Source organism: Salvelinus namaycush, chromosome 2, assembly GCF_016432855.1.
Source record: "Salvelinus namaycush isolate Seneca chromosome 2, SaNama_1.0, whole genome shotgun sequence".
Lineage (NCBI taxonomy): Eukaryota > Metazoa > Chordata > Actinopteri > Salmoniformes > Salmonidae > Salvelinus > Salvelinus namaycush.
The window spans coordinates 41,059,143-41,078,861 of record NC_052308.1 but is presented as its reverse complement, the minus strand read 5'-3'; the positions used below and the strand labels follow the sequence as shown (position 1 = coordinate 41,078,861).

The 19,719-nt window shown below is 42.5% G+C and overlaps 1 protein-coding gene across 11 annotated transcripts in view; it reads right to left on the bottom strand.

The window, feature by feature from the left end:
- Window positions 1-19,719, bottom strand: part of plekha6 (pleckstrin homology domain containing, family A member 6) — a 129,448-nt gene that overhangs the window by 51,750 nt on the left and 57,979 nt on the right. For 8 of the 11 annotated variants that reach the window (XM_039013126.1, XM_039013116.1, XM_039013056.1 and 5 more), the window contains one exon: window positions 18,757-18,857. In XM_039013126.1, the coding sequence (XP_038869054.1) occupies window positions 18,757-18,857 (101 nt within the window). Of the gene's footprint in view, window positions 1-18,756; window positions 18,858-18,981; window positions 19,583-19,719 lie in introns of those variants that run through there. The other 3 variants (XM_039013109.1, XM_039013135.1, XM_039013143.1) reach the window with 3 other exon arrangements.

Below are 19,719 nucleotides of genomic sequence, written 5' to 3'. Positions count from 1 at the left end.
CTTTGTGTTCTCTAGGGCAACAGTGTCTAGATAAAATGTGTATTTGTTGTCCTGTCTACTGGACCTTTTCTGGAACACCATTATTTTTGTCTAAATCATTTTCACTGTCAGAGCCCAAGTCTGACCTAATCTGTGCCTAATATCTAGATGCTGCTGTAGGCCCTCCTTGGTTTGGGGACAGAAGCACCAGATCATCTGGAAACAGTAGACATTTGATTTCTGAGTCCAGTAGGGTGAGGCCGGGTGCTGCTGAATGCTCTACTGCCCTTGGCAATTCATTGATATAAATGTTGAAGAGGGTGGGACTCAAGCTGCATCCCTCTCTCACTCCATGGCCCTGAGGAAAGAAATCCGTGTGTTTGTTGCCAATTTTAACTGCACACTTGTTGTTTGTGTACATTGATTTTATAATGTCATATGTCCCCCCCCCCCCCCAACACTGCTTTCCATCAATTTGTGTTGGGGGAGAAATTCCATCAAGCAGACCCTCATGTCAAATTTTGTCAAAAGTATATTTTTTCATTCAACAAAGCATGAACATAATGGCGCCGAAGACATGGCTGACATTTTACATTCTCCCAAACAATTGTGCTATTTTGTTATTTTTTTGGTTGCATTTTGTGTAACTTGTTTTTTTAAACTTATTGTGTACATAATGTTGCTGCTACCGTCTCTTATAACCGAAAATAACTTCTGGACATCAGAACAGCGATTATTCACCGCGGACTGAAATAAACCTTTTCCTTTAACGAGTCCGATGAGAAGGATATCCTGCTTTCACTGGAACAGGCCCAGATCCACGCCTTTTGCGTGAAGAAAAATGCAGGAAAAGGGGCCACAGATCAGGCAGCCTTTTGAGAATCCGTAGGCGAGCGAGTAAACTCCCACTGCCATCCATTCTTCTTGCTAACGTGCAATCATTGGAAAATAAAATTGATGACCTACGATTAAAATTATCCTACCAACGGGACATCTTATGTTTCACCGAGACGTGGCTGAACGACGATACAGACAATATAGAGCTAGCGGGATTTTCCATGTTCCGGCAGAACAGAAATGCTACCTCTGGTAAGACAAGGGGTTGGTGGGTGTGTCTATTTGTCAATAACAGCTGGTGCGCAATGTCTAATATTAAAGAAGTCTCGAGGTATTGCTCGCCTGAGGTAGAGTACCTTATGATAAGCTGTAGACCACACTATCTACCAAGAGAGTTCTCATCTATATTTTTCGTAGCCATCTATTTACCACCACAGAACGAAGCTGGCACTAAGACCGCTCTCAACCAACTCTATAAGGCCATAAGCAAAGAAGAAAATGCTCACCCAGAAGTGGCGCTCCTAGTGGCCGGGGACTTTAATGCAGGCAAACTTAAAACCTTTTGTCAATAGGGGGAGCTGTTAGCACTATTTTTTTCTTGACGTTTCCAAATTAAACTGCCTAGTACTCAATTCTTGCTCGTACAATATGCATATTATTATTATTATTGGATAGAAAACACTCTCTAGTTTCTAAAACCGTTGGAATTATGTCTCTGAGTGAAACAGAACTCATTCTACAGCACTTTTCCTGCCAGGGAGTGAGATTTCAGAAATCTTGGCCTCTGATCCCAGGTCAGTTTATAAGTCCCTGTGAATGCTGTGGGGCTACAAACACTGCCTACGCCTTCCTCTAGATGTCAGTAAGTGGTGACAATTTGAATGGGGTCGATTGCGCAATCTGGGACTTTATATTAGAGCCTGGGGCGGAAGTGCCTTTCTTTTCAGCCGTGCGCTCGACGCAGAGTGGACGTCGGACTGGCCTCCTTCCAAGCTTTGGTTTAGCCACTTCTATATCCCGGGTCATGTTTTTATTCGTTATAGGTGTTAAAGACATCATAAGGTAGTTAATTTAAACCGATTTATAGCAATTTATATCAGTTTATTGCGATTTTCTGGCATTTCTTTGTGACGCACTTTCAAGAGTTGGACACTTTTCCGGTACATGCCGAACGTTAGTGGCCATTTCGACAGGACAAGAGGACATCTTTCGACCAAAAGACGATTAGACCGGAGAAAGGACACATTGCCCAAGATTCTGATGGAAGCTCTGCTAATAGTAAGAACTATTTATGCTGATAAATCGTTGTTCTGTTGAAAAATGTTAAACGCATAAGCCGCCATTTTTTTGGGGTAGCTTCGCTTTGGCGCACCCTGTATTGCGCAGTAAGGTTAATTTTAAAAATGTAATTCAGCGATTGCATTAAGAACTAATTTGTCTTTCAATTGCTGTCCACCCTGTATTTTTTAGTCAAGTTTATGATTATTTATTGATTAGACTAGGTCACTCTCCAAGATGGCGCCCGACATTTTCTGGCCAGTTTGGCTACTTTTCTCATTGTATAACCACGGTTTTTGTGGCTAAATATGCACATTTTCGAACAAACTCTATATGTATGTTGTAATATGATGTTACAGGAGTGTCATCGGAAGAATTCTGAGAAGGTTAGTGAAAAAATTAATATATTTTGGTGGTGATAACGCTATCGCTCTTTTTGCCTTGAATCAATGCTGGGGTAATGTTTGCACATGTGGTATGCTAATATAACGATTTATTGTGTTTTCACTGTAAAACACTTAGAAAATCTGAAATATTGTCTGGATTCACAGGATCTGTGTCTTTCAATTACTGTACGCTGTGTATTTTTAAGAAATGTTTTATGATTAGTAATTAGGTAATACACGTTGCTCTCTGTATTTATTCTAGTCGAGTTGTGATGGTGGGTGCAATTGTAAACTATGATTTATACCTGAAATATGCACATTTTTCTAACAAAACCTATGCTATACAATAAATATGTTATCAGACTGTCATCTGATGAAGTTTTTTCTTGGTTAGTGGCTATCAATATCTTTATTTGGTCGAATTGGTGATAGCTACTGGTGGAGAGAAAAAATGGTGGACTAAGAAAAATGGTGTCTTTTGCTAACGTGGTTAGCTAATAGATTTACATATTGTGTCTTCCCTGTAAAACATTTTAAAAATCAGAAATGATTGCTGGATTCACAAGAAGTGTATCTTTCATCTGGTGTCTTGGACTTGTGATTTAATGATATTTAGATGCTACTATTTACTTGTGACGCTATGCTAGCTATGCTAGTCAGCTTTTTTACTGGTGGGGGTGGTGGGGGGTGCTCCCGGACCCGGGTTTCTGAGGAAGTAGAAGTTAAATCAGTTTCACCACATTTTTACCAACATGTCACAAGTGCAACCAGAGAATAAAAACATCCTAAACCACCCTTACTCAACACACAGAGATACATACAAAGCTCTCCCCCGCCCTCCTTTTGAAAAATCTGACCAGAAATCTTTCCTCCTGATTCCTGTTTACAAGAAAAAACAAAAGCAGGAAATACTAGTGACTTGCTCAATACGGAAGTGGTCAAATGACGTGGATGCTACACTACAGGACTGTTTTGCTAGCACAGACTGGAAAATATTCTGGGATTCATCCAATGGCATTGAGGAGTACACCACCTCAGTCATCAGCTTCAACAATAAGTGCATCGACGACGTCCCCACAGTGACTGTACGTACATATCCCAACCAGAAGCCATGGATTACAAGCAACATCCGCATCGAGCTAAAGGCTAGAAATGCCACTTTCAAAGAGCGAGAGACTAATCCGGACGCTTCTAAGATATCCCGCTATGCCCTTAGATGAACCATTAAACAAGCAAAGCTTCAATACAGGACTAAGATTGAATCATACTACACCGGCTCTGACGCTCGTTGGATGTGGCAGTGCTTGAAAACTGTTACGGACTACAAAGGGAAACCCAGACGCGAGCTGCCCAGTGAGGCAAGCCTACCAGACGAGCTAAATGCCTTTTATGCTCACTTCGAGGCAAGCAACACTGAAGCATGCACGAGAGCACCGGCTGTTCTGGATGACTGTGTGATAACACTCTCAGTAGCCGATGTGAACAAAACCTTTAAGCTCTTGACGCTAGGGCTCAGATTTTTTTTTTTTTTTTTTTTTTAAATAACGTTCCCAAGGTAAATGGACTATTTCTCAGGTCCAGATCGTAGAATATGCATATAATTTACAGATTAGGATAGAAAACACTCCAAAGTTTCCAAAACTGTCAAAATATTGTCTGTGAGTATAACAAAACTGATTCTGCAGGCGAAAACCTGAGAAAATCTAACCCGGAAGTGATTTTTAAATATTTTTTATCTGTGTTTCCTGGCCCGTCTTTCTTCCATTTAAAGGGGTATCAACCAGATTCCTTTTCCAATGGCTTCCTCGGGCTGTGACCAGGCTTTAGACATAGTTTCAGGCTTTTATTTTGAAAAATGAGCGAGATTTTTCAAAACTAGTCAGGTGTCCTCTGATTAGTTCCGGCGCGCGAGAGGGGTAGCTCTCCATTTTCTTTTTCTCTCTTATTGAACAGGTTACGGTCCGGTTGAAATATTATCGATTATGTTTGTTAACCTGATGAGGATAGAGGGCGCTATTTACACTTTGGGGGAAAAACGTGCCCAATTTAAACGGCCTCGTACTCTATTCTTGCTCGTACAATATGCATATTATTATTACTATTGGATAGAAAACACTCTCTAGTTTCTAAAACCGTTTGAATTTTGTCTGTGAGTAAAACAGAACTCATTTGGCAGCACACTTTCTGACCAGGAAGTGGAAAGTCTGAAAATTATGCTCTGTTCAAGGGCCTGCCTATAAATGGGCATGACACGTATGAGTATACATGCACGTCATACACCTTCCCCAGGATGTCAAGATGCAGTGAGAGAAGAAATGGAGTGATTATCTTGGTCTGAGATGGAATACGTCCTCTTGGAATGACGTGTCACCCATTTTATGTTTTCAGGAAGGCGCGAAGTTGGTCCTGGATTTGCCATCTAAATAGCTGTCGTTATAGGCGATTACTATCTCCGGCTTTGATTTTATTTGATACATGTGACCATATCATCGTAAAGTATGTTTTTTCAATATAGTTTTATTAGATTTTTGAAATTTATTCGGGACGTTAGGCGTGTTGCGTTGTGTGCCTTTGTTCAGAAAGGAGAGCTTCGAGCCACTTGGCCAGTGTGCTTGCTAAATCAGGAGGGAAAAACGATGTTCTAAATCCAAACAACGACTGTTCTGGACAAAGGACCCCTTGTCCAACATTCTGATGGAAGATCACCAAAAGTAGGACCCATTTTGTGATGGTATTTCATATATCTGTCGAACTGTATACTAGTAGTTTTGCGCCCAGATTTTGGGCACTCTCTCGCTATAACGTAAGGTGGATGTCGTAATGAAGATATTTTTAGAATTCTAACACTGCGATTGCATTAAGAACTAGTGTTACTATCATTTCCTATACAACATGTATTTTTTGTAATGTTTATGAATAGCTATTTGGTCAGAATAGGTGAGAGTCTAATAGAAATATCCGCACATTCTGGGAAAAAGAAGCTACATTAGCATAATGGATAACCACTGATTTCAGCTCTAAATATGCACATTTTCGAACAAAACATAAGTGTATGTATAACCTGATGTTATAGGACTGTCATCTGAGGAAGGTTTATGAAGGTTAGTGAAAATTGATATATTTTGCTGGTTTATTTGCTAACGCTAACGTGCCTATTGCTATCGCTAACGTGCCTTGATGAATGAATGCGGTTGTGTGTAGGCTATTGTAGTAAGCTAATATAATGCTATATTGTGTTTTCGCTGTAAAACACTTAAAAAATCTGAAATATTGGCTGGATTCACAAGATGCTTGTCTTTCATTTGCTGTACACGATGCATTTTTCAGAAATGTTTTATGATGAGTATTTAGGTATTCCACGTTGGTCTCTATAATTACTCTGGCTGCTTCGGTGCTATTTTTGACGGTAGCTGTGATGGTAGCTGCAATGTACAACTGATGTATACCTTAAATATGCACATTTTTCGAACAAAACATAGATTTATTGTGTAACATGTTATAAGACTGTCATCTGATGAAGTTGTTTCTTGGTTAGTTTGGTTGGTTCTTGGTTAGTTAGGTTGGCTTTGTGCATGCTACCTGTGCTGTGAAAAATGTCTGTCCTTCTTTGTATTTGGTGGTGAGCTAACATAAATATACGTGCTGTTTTCGCTGTAAAACATTTTAAAAATCGGACATGTTGACTGGATTCACAAGATGTGTATCTTTCATTTGCTGTATTGGACTTGTTAATGTGTGAAAGTTAAATATTTCTAAAAAATATTTTTTGAATTTCGCGCTCTGCCTTTTCAGTGGAATGTGGGAGGAGTTCCGCTAGCGGAACGCCTGGGCGAGACAGGTTAAAAACAACCTGAGGATTGATTATAAAAAACATTTGACATGTTTCTACGACCATTACGGATACTTCTTGGAATTTTCGTCGAATGGAACAAGGCTTTGGTTTTCTGAACATAACGCGCAACCCAAATGGCGTTTTTTTGTTATAAAAGTAATATTTATCGAACAAAAATAACATTTGTTGTGTAACTGGGAGTCTCGTGAGTGCAAACATCCGAAGATTATCAAAGGTAAGCGATTAATTTTATTGCTTTTCTGACTTTCGTGACCATGCTAATTTGGGGCTAGCTGTTGTAGCTGATTGATACACTCACAAAAGCTTGGATTGCTTTCGCTGCAAAGCATATTTTCAAAATCTGACACGATAGGTGGATTAACAACAAGCTAAGCTGTGTTTTGGTATATTTCACTTGTGATTGCATGATTATAAATATTTTTTGTAATATTTTGCGCCCTGCAATTCAGAGGTTGTTTAGGAAAATGATCCCGTAAAAGGGATCCGTAGCGCAGAGAAGTTAAACAGGTCAACATTCACAAAGCCGCTGGGCCAGATGGATTACCAGGACGTGTACTCAAAGCATGCGCGGACCAACTGTCAAGTGTCTTCACTAACATTTTCAACCTCTCCCTGACAGAGTCTGTAACACCAACATGTTTCAAGCAGACCACCATAGTCCCTGTGCCAAGGAAGTGAAGGTAACCTGTCTAAATGATTACCGCACCGTGGCACTCACGTCGGTAGCCATGAAGTGCTTTGAATGGCTGGTCATGGCTCACATCAACAGCATCCTCCCGGACACCCTAGACCCACTCCATTTCGCATACCGCCCAGACAGATCCACAGATGACTCAATCTCAATCGCACTCCACAATGCCTTTTCTCACTTGGACAAAAGGAACACTTATGTGAGAATGCTGTTCATTGACTACAGCTCAGCGTTCAACACCATAGTGCCCAAGAAGCTCATCATTAAGCTAAGGACTCTGGGACTATACACCTCCCTCTGCAACTGGATCCTGAACTTCCTGATGGGCTGCACCCAGGTGGTAAGAGTAGGCAACAACACACGTCTGCCACGCTGATCCTTAACACTGGGGCCCCTGAGGGGTGTGTACTTAGTCCCCTCCTGTATTCCCTGTTCACCCATGACTGCGTGGCCAAACACGACTCCAACACCATCATTAAGTTTGCTGACGACACAACAGTGGTAGGCCTGATCACCGACAACGATGAAATGGCCTATAGGGAGGAGGTCAGAGAACTGGCAGTGTGGTGCCAGGACAGCAACCTCTCCCTCAATGTGAGCAAGACAAAGGAGCTGATCGTGGACTACAGGAAAAGGCGGGCCGAACAGGCCCCCATTGACATCGACGGGGCTGTAGGGGAGCGGGTCGAGAGTTTCAAGTTCCTTGGTGTCCACATCACCAATGAACTATCATTTTCCAAACATTCCAAGACAGTCGTGAAGAGGGCACAACAAAACATTTTCCCCCTACGGAGACTGAAGAGATTTGGCATGGATCCTCAGATCCTCAAAAGCTTCTACAGCTGCACCACCGAGAGCATCCTGACCGGTTGCATCACCGCCTGGTACGGCAACTGCTCGGCATCTGACCGTAAGGTGCTACAGAGGGTAGTGCGAACGGCCCAGTACATCACTGGGGCCAAGCTCCCTGTCATCCAGGAACTATACAATAGGAAAGCCCATAAATTTGTCAGAGACTCCAGTCACCCAAGTCATAGACTGTTTTTTCTGCTACCGCACGGCAAGCGGTAGCAGAGAGTCAAGTCTAGGACCAAAAGGCTCCTCAACAGCTTCTACCATAAGCCATAAGACTGCTGAACAATTAATAAAATTGCCACCGGACAATTTACATTGACACCCCCCTCCTCTCTTTTGTACACTGCTGCTACTCGCTGTTTATTACCTATGCATAGTCACTTCACCCCCACCTACATGTACAAACTAACCTGTACCCCAGCACACTGACTTGGTACCGGTGCCCCCTGTATATAGCCTTGTTATTGTTATTCTTATTGTGTTACTTTTTATTATTACTTTTTATTTTAGTCTACTTGGTCAAAATTTTCTTAACTCTTCTTGAACTGCACTGTTGTAAGTAAGCATTTCACGGTAAAGTCTACACTTGTTGTATTCCGCGCGTGTGACAAATAAAGTTTGATTTGATTTGATGAGAATAGTTTGTTTTTGTTATGGTTGGTTTGGTTGCCAATAAGGGTGTGTATGGTGTATACGTGGTCTGTCGTACGGTATTTTGGTAGAAAGCAATTTTTGGGGGTTTGCTCAGGACATTGTTTTCACTGAGTGTTGGAGTCTGCTGTTGCTGATAGTCTCTCTCTCTCTCTCTCTCTCTCTCCTGTGCGTCTGTCTGGGTGTCACAGAGCAAGCAGCATAGCCGTGGGAAGTAGTTTGGGGATGGGGGTGCTGTGACGCACTGAAGACTTCTATATTGGTCCGCTGATACAGGACTAGCAAAGGCCCAGTGCACTACTTTTTTTGCATTTTAAAAAAAACGAAATGTGTTTGCCAGCATTTGTAACTTTAGTGTGATAATTGCTTGATATATGTTTTCTAGTTTCTTGAAATACTTTGCAAATGTAACTTAAAGCTGAAATGGTAGATTCATTATTTTTCCATTTTAGTAAATGCTCTTATCCAGAGCAATAATTTTCATATGTTTTTGTACTGGTGCCAAGTGGGAATCAAACCCACAACCCTAGCATTGCAAGTGCCATGCTCTACTAACTGAGCCACAGCATCATATCACATCATCACAAACCACTTGATGCCTCCATGTACTCAATTACTGTATTGTCCATTGTTCTTCTTCCATGTTATTTTATTAAGAAATCTTTTTTATTTTATGTGGATGTTTAGGGTCTTTGCCCATTTGCACCTATTGATTTAAATGCTTGAGGACAGGGTTTTGTTCTTTCTAGATTGCATTAGAATGACAATCAGAGAGAAAGGGACAGGGCAACAACTCTTACAATTCCAACTATTGAATCCTGCGAGATGCTGTTCTTAATTATACGATTATCTTTTTTGCCAAAGGAGAGACGCTGAAAAATACATTTTGCCCGCACAACAAACCTTTAATTCATTCCGCTAATAGTAGTAAATGCCAAGTGCACTACTTTTGTGATTTTTGTATTTTTATTATTGTTACATTTTTCTCAGGGGGTAATGCAGCACCCTCAGCACCCCTACTTGCCGTGGCTATGGCAAGCAGTAGACGAGTCACAGACAGTCATCCCACCACTCCAACACATGAGCTGGGATGATTTGTAATAGTGTAACTTGTAACTTCCCTGCACCGTACCAAAGTGTATGGAAGTGTGTGTGTGTGTGTGTGTGTGTGTGTGTGTGTGTGTGTGTGTGTGTGTGTGTGTGTGTGTGTGTGTGTGTGTGTGTGTGTGTGTGTGTGTGTGTGTGTGTGTGTGTGAGTGTGTGTGAGTGTGTGTGTGTGCATGTTCCTGTGTGTGTGCACATGCGTATGTCCCTATGTATGTGTGTCTTGGAGAGCATCCATGGTAGACAGACAAGCAGACAGACAGACAAACAGACACAGATAGAACACACGTGTTGCTCCCAGGCTGAGTACAAGGTAACGCAATAAACAAACCTACAACCCTGACCCTGGGAAACCACACCAAGCTGGGAAGAGGGCAGATGATGAAGGGAGGCAGAGACAGAGAGAGAGAAATAGAGAGAGAGTGAGAGGGTGGCATGGGGAGAGGGAGAGAGAGAGGAAGAATGGTGATAAGGGGAGTGTGGGACTCGAAGGGAGGAAAGACACACAAAAAAGACAACCATCCAAACTTACTTTACAAACACATACAATCAGAGGTTGGGCAGGCTGGTGGGAAAGGGAGTATGGGACTGCAACAAGGGAGTTTTCACGTGTAGTTTCATGTTATCACATGTTGCTTTACATGTTGTCACGTTATCACATTACCTTCACATGAGATCACATGCGATCACATGAAAACGTGTTTTTGGAACACTTCATATGTGATCACGTGAACTTCATGTGTTTTTTACGTAAGGGACTACAACACATGATCCTACATATCTATATCGAAGTCCCGCTACAATGCACAGCTCTCTAGATTTATACAACATGGGCTCTCTCTACAACATATATTCCTTGCGTCTATGTCCCGCTGTAATACAAAACACTCTGGATGTCTACACCCCTGCCTGCTGCAACACTGGACGCTCAATATGAATGCCCTGCATATCTCTATATGAGTGAATGTTCACCATATTCATACCCTGCATACATACACTACCGTTCAAAAGTTTGGGGTTTAGAAATGTCCCTGTTTTTGAAAGAAAAGCACATTTTTTGTCCATTAAAATAGCATCAAATTGATCAAAAATACAGTGTAGACATTGTTAATGTTGTAAATGGCTATTGTAGCTGGAAACGGCAGATTTTTGTGTCTCTAAACAGAATAGAAAAAGGAGTGGGAGGCCGTGGTGCACAACTGAGCAGTCTCAACGTCAACAGTGAAGAGGCGGCTCCGGGATGCTGGCCTTCTAGGCAGAGTTCCTCTGTCCAGTGTCTGTGTTCTTTTGCACATCTTAATATGTTCTATTTATTGGCCAGTCTGAGATACTGTATGGCTTTTCCTTGCAACTCTGCCTAGAAAGCCAGCATCCCAGAGTCATCTCTTCACTGTTGACGTTGAGACTGGTGTTTTGCGGGTACTATTTAATGAAGCTGCCAGTTGAGGACTTGTGAGGTGTCTGTTTCTCAAACTAGACATTCTAATGTACTTGTCCTCTTGCTCAATTGTGCACCGGTGTGTAGACATCCATTGTGCACTCCTCTTTCTATTCTGGTTAGAGCCAGTTTGCGCTGTTCAGTGAAGGGAGTAGTACACAGCTTTGTACAAGATCTTCAGTTTCTTGGCAATTTCTCACATGGAATAGCCTTCATTTCTCAGAACAAGAATAGACTGACAAGCTACCATAATTGCAAAAGGTTTTCTAATGGTCAATTAGCCTTTTAAAATGACAAACTTGGATTAGCTAACGCAACGTGCCATTGGAACACAGGAGTGATGGTTGCTGATAATGGGCCTCTGTACGCCTATGTAGACATTCCATAAAAAATCTGCAGTTTCCAGCTACAATAGTCCTTTACAACATTAACAATGTCGACAGTGTATTTCTGATCAATTAGATGTTATTTTAATGGACAAAATAAAAGTTTTTCTTTCACAAACAAGGACATTTCTAAGTGACCCCAAACTTTTGAACTGGTAGTGTATGTCTGGCGTATCTAGAGTATGTCCTGGGCTGGGAATGACCCCTCTCACCCCAGAGAACACGGAATGTTTTCCTCATAAAAAGACTACATAAACCTATCTAAACCTGCTGATGACAACAGCACAGCACCATCCCACTGGATACCTTAACACTGACACAGTCTCACTGTGGAAGCACAATATCTGTTCTGGGCTGGTGTGTGTGTGTGTGTGTGTGTGTGTGTGTGTGTGTGTGTGTGTGTGTGTGTGTGTGTGTGTGTGTGTGTGTGTGTGTGGTGTTGGGGGTGTATGTGACTCACAATCTCACAGCAGAATTAGACGTTTTTGCACTTTTCTCCAAACGTCAAGTGTTTTCCACACCCTGGGTTGCACCCCCTGCTCAACATCGTTCCTTTTCTACAAATGTCACATTTAGAATTTGCTCTGAACATCACATTTTGAAGTTAAAGGGATAATTCAGGATTTTGGCAAAATCGACTTCCTCGGCGTCACATCAACTCGTGGATACCATTTGTACGCCTCTGTGTCCAGTGTGAAGGAAGTTAGAGGTCGTTTTGAAAGCCAATGCTAACTAGCATTAGTGCCTGGACTGGAGTTCAATCGGTATGTGCTATCATGCTAAGGTTTTGGATAGGGTTAAAATGTTGAATTTAGGCATTCATTCTGAATGGTTAAGGTAAAGGTTAAGGTTTGGGATAGGGTTAAAACGTAATAAAAATAAACAAGTGTACACGCAACCTTCTGATACGGAGTGATGGGATTACACACACTGGGATTACGAACACAGGGATTTAACAGGCGACCTTCTGATCCGGAGTGATGGGATTACGCACATCCGCCACCACCGTGCACAACGCCCTAGAAAAACCCAAGCCTACTTGATGGTAATAGCACTCACTGTTGCCCCTAGTGGCCGGATATGTAGGCATTTCCCGATGTCCTCAAGACAAGGGCAGACGTACAATTAAGAAGTCAATCTTGAGCAATCTGCCCGTTTGAGGGCTGTATACTGATTATATAGTGATTATTTGAGGGCTTTTTGCAACCCTAGTTGTTTGTGTATGTATATGAATCTGGGTCTGGGCACACTACAGACACACACACACAAACAAACACGTTGTTCTCCCTGGTTTGATTATGGTCGGTATCTCAGAGGCAGAGGGTAGTTCTAACAGCGTAGTAGAGAGAGAACCATCAGACTGATACAGTGCTGCTGCACTAAGCTTATGTAAGACCCCTTCATCAATATTCTATCAGTGTTCTCATTGCATGGCCATGGCTGACTGAACCCAATGAAACAGCAGCTAATACAATAGGGATGTTGCACATGACAGCAGCTGATACAGCTACACCAGATAGACTCTACTGTATCTTGATCTGATCATTTTGACAAGGTAAGCATAACAGACCTCACTTCGACACAGCTCTCTCTCTCACTCTCTCTTTCTCTCTCTATCTCTCTAAATATTTTGGATATTCACAATGTAAAAAATAAATAAAAATGAGAATCAAAATTGTCAACGGGACAACAGTAACAACAATAACCAAGGGTCACAATAACCATACATTCAACAATAACAATAATCATACAGTAGAGGACATGTGCAGGTTGATTGGTCTGTCAGACACTGTCCCTCAACTTATGGCAGGCAGCAATGTAGTGCGCTGCCAACCCACAGCTCTCTGCGTCCTCCCCCAACAGGACGAATAGCCTATCCTCATCAGAGAGGTCTTTGAAACCTTGAATAAGGGTTTCAAATTTGGGAAAATGACACTCTCTAGCAATGTAGTTTTGTTTTGACTGTGTTGTAATTTGGTTTATTCTGATTGATTGGCTGTTCTGGTCCTGAGGCGTCAGTGTGTTAGTAGAACAGGTTTGTGAACTCAGCCCCAGGACCAGCTGGATGAGGGGACTATTTTCTTTGCTCAGCTCTTGGCATTGCAGGGCGTGGTAATGATATGAGAGGGGGTCACTGTATTTTAGATGTTTCCCAAACTTAATTGCTCTTTTTTGAGTTTTTATTATTAGTGGATATCGGCCTAAATTCTCTCTCTCGCTCAAGCTTTAGTAAAATGACAAGGCCACTGAGATAATAAAATCAACAATAAAAGTCACAAATAAATAATAGTGATTAGAGAAAGGGGAATATACATATATCTTTTTTTTAAATAAATACAGAAATATCTCATTTACATAAGTATTCACACCCCTGAGTCAATACTTTGTAGACGCACCTTTGGCAGTGATTACAGCTGTGAGTATTTCTGGGTAAGTAATTTTTTTCAAAATTCTTCAAGCTCTGTCAAGTTGATTGTTGATCATTGCTAGGCAGCCATTTTCAAGTCTTGCCATTGATTCTCAAGCCGATATAAGTCAAAACGGTGACTTGGCCACTAAGGAGCATTTAATGTCATCTTGGTAAGTAACTCCAGTGTAGAGTTTGCCTTGTGTTTTTGTTTCCCAGTATCTGTTGGAAAGCAGACTGAACCAAGTTTTCCTATCTGTGCCTTTGCGTATAGCTGTATTCCGTTTCTTTTTATCCTAAGAAACTCCCTAGTCCTTGCCGATGACAAGCATACCCATAATATGATGCAGCCACCTCCATGCTTGAAAATATGAACAGTGGTATTCAGTGATGTGTTGTATTGGATTTACCCCAAACATGTGTAGGGTACAGAGATGGGGTAGTCAGTCAAAAATCATGCTAACCACTATTATTGAATACTTAATGAGTCCATGCAACTTATTATGTGAATTGATCAGGACATTTTTACTTCCCGAACTTATTTAGGCTTGCCATAACAAAGAGGTTGAATACTTATTGACATCAAGACATTTCAGCTTGACATTTTGTATTAATTTGTCAAAAATTCAACCAACAAAATTCCACTTTGACATTATGGGATATTCTGTGTAGATCAGTGACACAACAACGCAATTTAATCCATTTTAAAATCAGGCTGTAACACAAGAAAATGTGGAAATATTAAAGAGGTGGGAATACATTCTGAAGGCATTGTAAATATTACAAGAGATTGACTGAGAGATTGTGTGTCTCTCTCCCTCCCATAACACATAGACACGTAAGCACTTCCACGGCAGAATACATAATCCGTGAGAATATTTGACATGAGAATATCTCACACTCAGGTGACACCCCTCTGAGTGAAGGTGGTATGGACCATGAGATTTACTCTCACCATGGGGTTGAATAACTAGTGCACTCCCTGGGGGGGTGCAAGTATGGTCTCATACACAAACACACACACACACACACACACACACACACTCACACGAGAACGCAATGCAGCCTCACTGGTGGCAACAAGATAAAGCAAGTACTGTATATTATACAACCTTCACATAAGAAGCCCAAGAAAAACCACACACACACACAAATACACATCTAGCTGTAACTCAGTCTTAAGACACTAGTTAACCAGTCATACACACCGTACACACACACCACACCCCGGCCAAGTGTTCTCGTTTAATAATTTACTTCAATTCAAGGGAGGGAAAAGGCTGTGAGCTGAGAGGTGTCTGTTAGACATTATAGCCTTTTACAAGTCTAAACCATGCAGGGTTGAACCAAGTGTGGTCAGATAGGGATGAACCAAGATACTGTAGATAGTGTTGTAATGGCTGGGTGACCCCGATCATAAATAAGGTATATTCCAGGTTCCAACTACACCTCTGTTTCTGTTACCTCAGCCTGTACTGAGAGAACCTGCAGGTACGATCAAGTTGGAACAACAGACCCAGGCTGCTCTCTCGGTTTGGAGCTCACAGCAAAACAACAGTCCTGGCTCATATCCAAAGTGTTAGAGCTTACACAATTTCCATGAAGCATTTAATGAAGCATTCATGCCTTCATGAAAAAGAAAGTGTGTCGGTAGTGAAAAGTAAAGTCAAAGCAGTCCACCTCTGAAACGTCATCTTATAATCAAAGGTGAAAATGTAGTTTAGAGTCTCCACTCCCCTCTCCCCTCTCACCCCGCACCCTACCTCTCTCTCATTGGTCTCTTTTTGAAATGACAGGTGTCATAAAGAAGGAGTTCTACAGGAATCCCAGCCCGAGGCTCCAGGAGCGTGCTCAAACTCGACTTCCATCCTGTCCCGTCTCCTCCCCTCCTCAGCCCAGAGGGGCCCCACCAGACAAGACGAGAGGGGCCAGCCCAGAAACAAAATCTCGCCTCCCTCCGCTAACAACAGCCAGAACAAAATCAGACCAGATCACCACCCTGTATTAGTACTGAGAACACGCAAACACCATGACATACCTGTACTGTCTGTCTGTCTCCCACACAACACGTAGAACTGCATACCTGGCCTCACACTCTCCTATACTTAAACATTGTGCCATACAGTATATTAATAACCCAATGTACTGTCTAACCCCGAATACCTAGCTAATAATGAGAGTCACTTCCCTGAAACATTACAACACGAACCACAACGAAACAATAAAGCACAAGAAGGTCTTCAACGTCAAAAAAAAAAGCATGTTCTTGGTTGACGTTGTTTCAACAGGGATCGCCAGATCCTGAAACTTCAGTGTTATAACACCATAACCACGAACAGCATTTTGTAGACCTACGCATCACTTCCAGTTCCAGTCCACACGGTAAATACCTGGAAGACTAAAGGTCTCTGGAAACCTCTGGCTGCTCTGCTCCATCCTCATGACTCATACGGTCTCACGCTCACACCTCTTCCCTGTACAATCAACACCAGGCAGCAGGATAACAGCATGGAGGGGAGGAGACTAATAACATTTTACTGGCCAGCACCACCACCACCACCACCATAACAACACAGCTGAATAGGCTACCTAGAATACTGTGTCAGTAAGTAAGAACATTGTGTTTCCCCTGTACTGTCTCTGAAAGGCTTTTGGACACATGTCATTGAAACATTTACTGGTGTTGAACTTTTTCTGTTGCGTAACAATCCCATTTAGGAACAGTGGGTGCATTCTGACATCACGTGCAACTCATGCTGGGGCGACCGTTAGAGATATTTGGAAATCACTTGTGAAGAGGTACATGTCTTTATTTTGCCTGTTTCTTCTTCTACTGCTATTTGCCTTTGAAACCATGCACATAGACATATGAAAGTCTACAGAGGAGCCAGTGTAACAGGCTGAACCCTCTAGCTGCTGGTATACAGTACATAGTCTACTGCTTCGTAGAACTGTCAGGCAAATGCCATGTCACCGCTGCTGTCACAACAGGTCTCGTATCAACACCGACACACAGAGACGCTGGGGCAACAACCAATGGCATACAGCAACGCTATCAACAAAGAAACACTGCAATACACGTACTGTACAACCCACACATTGTCTTAACCACCGAACACAAATGAGACCAGGTAATCCAAATATTTCAAGAAGAGATTTAACTAATTGTGGAATATTGCAAAACGGTATTGCATCACCTTTTCTGAAACAGACAGTTTGTTTGTAAATCCAAAGATGCGTTCTAGCTTGACAACGATTGCGCTTTTATGGCGATACATCTGGAATCCTTTTCGTTTATGGTACTAGAGAGGATTTGTTGATTTGTGACATACTCTACGTCTACTGACAGGGACTATGTTGGGAAATAGCTTTAGCTGGTACTGCAGTGCCAAATTCTGAGATGGTGATTAACATGCATTGGCTGTGTTAAATAAATCATATGAATGAACGTGATATTATATATCACGCTGATATTGTGACGTGGTGCTAGGTAGGGGTTTATGTAAGACTGTTCTCTCCTGACCATCCCTCAGCTACTGCCTGGAAGACCGGGGAGGAACACACTGTGACAGGACACTCTCTCTCCTTCCCCTTCTCTTTCTCTCCTTCTCTCTTTCACTCTGTCTCCCTCTCTCTCTCTCTCATGCCGTTTGTGTTTGTCTCCCTCTCTTTCACCATTCTATTTATTCATGAGCACTTCGGTGCAAAGTACAGTGTGAGCAAACACACACTCGCACTCTCTCTCTCATCACACAGACATGCATGTGCATGTACACACGGGCGTGCACACACACCAACACACAGTAAATATAGGCGTTTGGTTTTGACATGCTGCCAGACATCTCTGCTTATTCCCCACTATCCCCCATTGTCCCCTAATGTCACTGCTTGTCACTGGGTTGTATGAGTGGCGATCACATGTCCCCCCAGCATCTAACCCCCCCGAAAAACATCACCCCGAATCCTGGAAAGAGTATTTCAATGGCCCCAATATCACTTCTGCTCTCTCTGTCCAGGGTGACCATCATATAGACTAAGTGTACAAAACGTTAGGAACATGTTCCTAATATTGAGTAGCATCCATTTTTGCCCTCAGAACGGCCTCAATTCGTCAGGGCATGGACTCTACATGGTGTCAAAAGCGTTCCACAGGGATGCTGGCCAATGTTGACTCCAATGCTTCCCACAGTTGTGTCAAGTTGGCTGGATGTCCTTTGGGTGGTGGACCATTCTTGATAAACACGGGGAAATGTTGAGCGTAAAAAACCCAGCAACATTGCAGTTCTTGACACACTCAAACCGGTGCACCTGGCACCTACTACCATACCCCGTTCAAAGGCACTTAAATATGTTGTCTTGCCCATTCAACCTCTGAATGGCACACGTACACAATCCATGTCTCAACTGTCTCAAGGCTAAAAAAATCCTTCTTCAACATGCTTTCTTCACTTTTATCTAAACTGACTGGAGTGGATTTAACAGGTGACATTAATCAGCTATGTCATGTGCCTAATGTTTTGTACACTCAGTATTGTACTTGTTTAGCTACTGTATCCTCTCAAACCACCCAATATTCACTCTCCTTAAGGTCATTCTCCCTCTCGCCTCACTGACCACCTGCCCCAAATGTTATCCCCCACCTCTTTGAAACTCAAGAAGTCCCCCAAAAATATTGCTTCATCATCGTAACATTGCTTCATCGTCATTGTCATCATAATCACCATCATTGTCATCATAATCATCGTCATTGTCATCATAATCACCATCATTGTCATCATAATCACCATCATTGTCATCATCATCACCATCATTGTCATCATATTCACCATCATTGTCATCATCATCATCATCGTCATCATCATCATCATACTTAGCCCTAGAGGGTACTGACCTTAAAGGCGTGCTTGCGGCTGATGTTATCCAACACCTGCACTTCTCCGATCCGAAAGCTGAGCAGAGGAAGACTTCCCAACACTCCTTCCTCCTTCTCGTCTGGATAGGAGGAAGAGGAAAAAAGAGAGAGAAAGAATAAAGATGGGGATCAAAATCAACAACAAAAAATCACATCTTTGAAAAAAACGCGAGAGAGATCTATTATAACAGAAAGGGTCCACACCTACAGTAAGTAAAGAGGGGTGAATAGTAAACGCACAGTCTGGTGTCGCAGTTTGCAAACTCCTCTAGTGGTAGCTGCAGCTGTAGCTGGCTTAGTGAGCACTACCATTGAACATCCCTGGAACAACACCCACGTCCCACTGTAGGGGAAATATCAATTTTGGTCCAGAAGTCCAGTGACAAGTGACACACTCTCACACACACTCTCTCTCTCTCTCACACACACACACTCGCGTAAAATCCAACGGCGGTCAGATATATTTTTTTTAAAGGAGCGGAGCGCTGGGGAAGAAAGAGGAGTGCGAGAGCGGCACTTGTGCTGATTAAATAATGGAGCAGATGATGACAATTTCGAGGGCTGGCGATGAGGCTGACAGGGAGTCCACAGTAGTAGCTGCTGCCCTCATCTCTCTCTCCCTCGTTCCCTCTATCTCTCTCTCTCGCTCCCTCTTTCTCGCTCTGCCTGGCTCTCTTGCTCTCTCTCTCGGCTGATCCTTCTCTCGTTCTCTCTCTCTCTCTCGGGCTGATCCCTCTCTCGCTCTATCTCTAAGCAGAGCTGTACTGCGTAGATGTAAGAGCCTTCCTCTGTTGCAGAGCACACGTGTGTTTGAGAGAGAGCGAAATAGAGAAAGAGAGGGAGGAGGGATGGGGGAGGGGGAGCTGTGTTTGTGCAATCATACAGTACTATTTGCTGTGTGTGCGTGTGCGTGTGTGTGTGTGTGTGTGTGTGTGTGTGTGT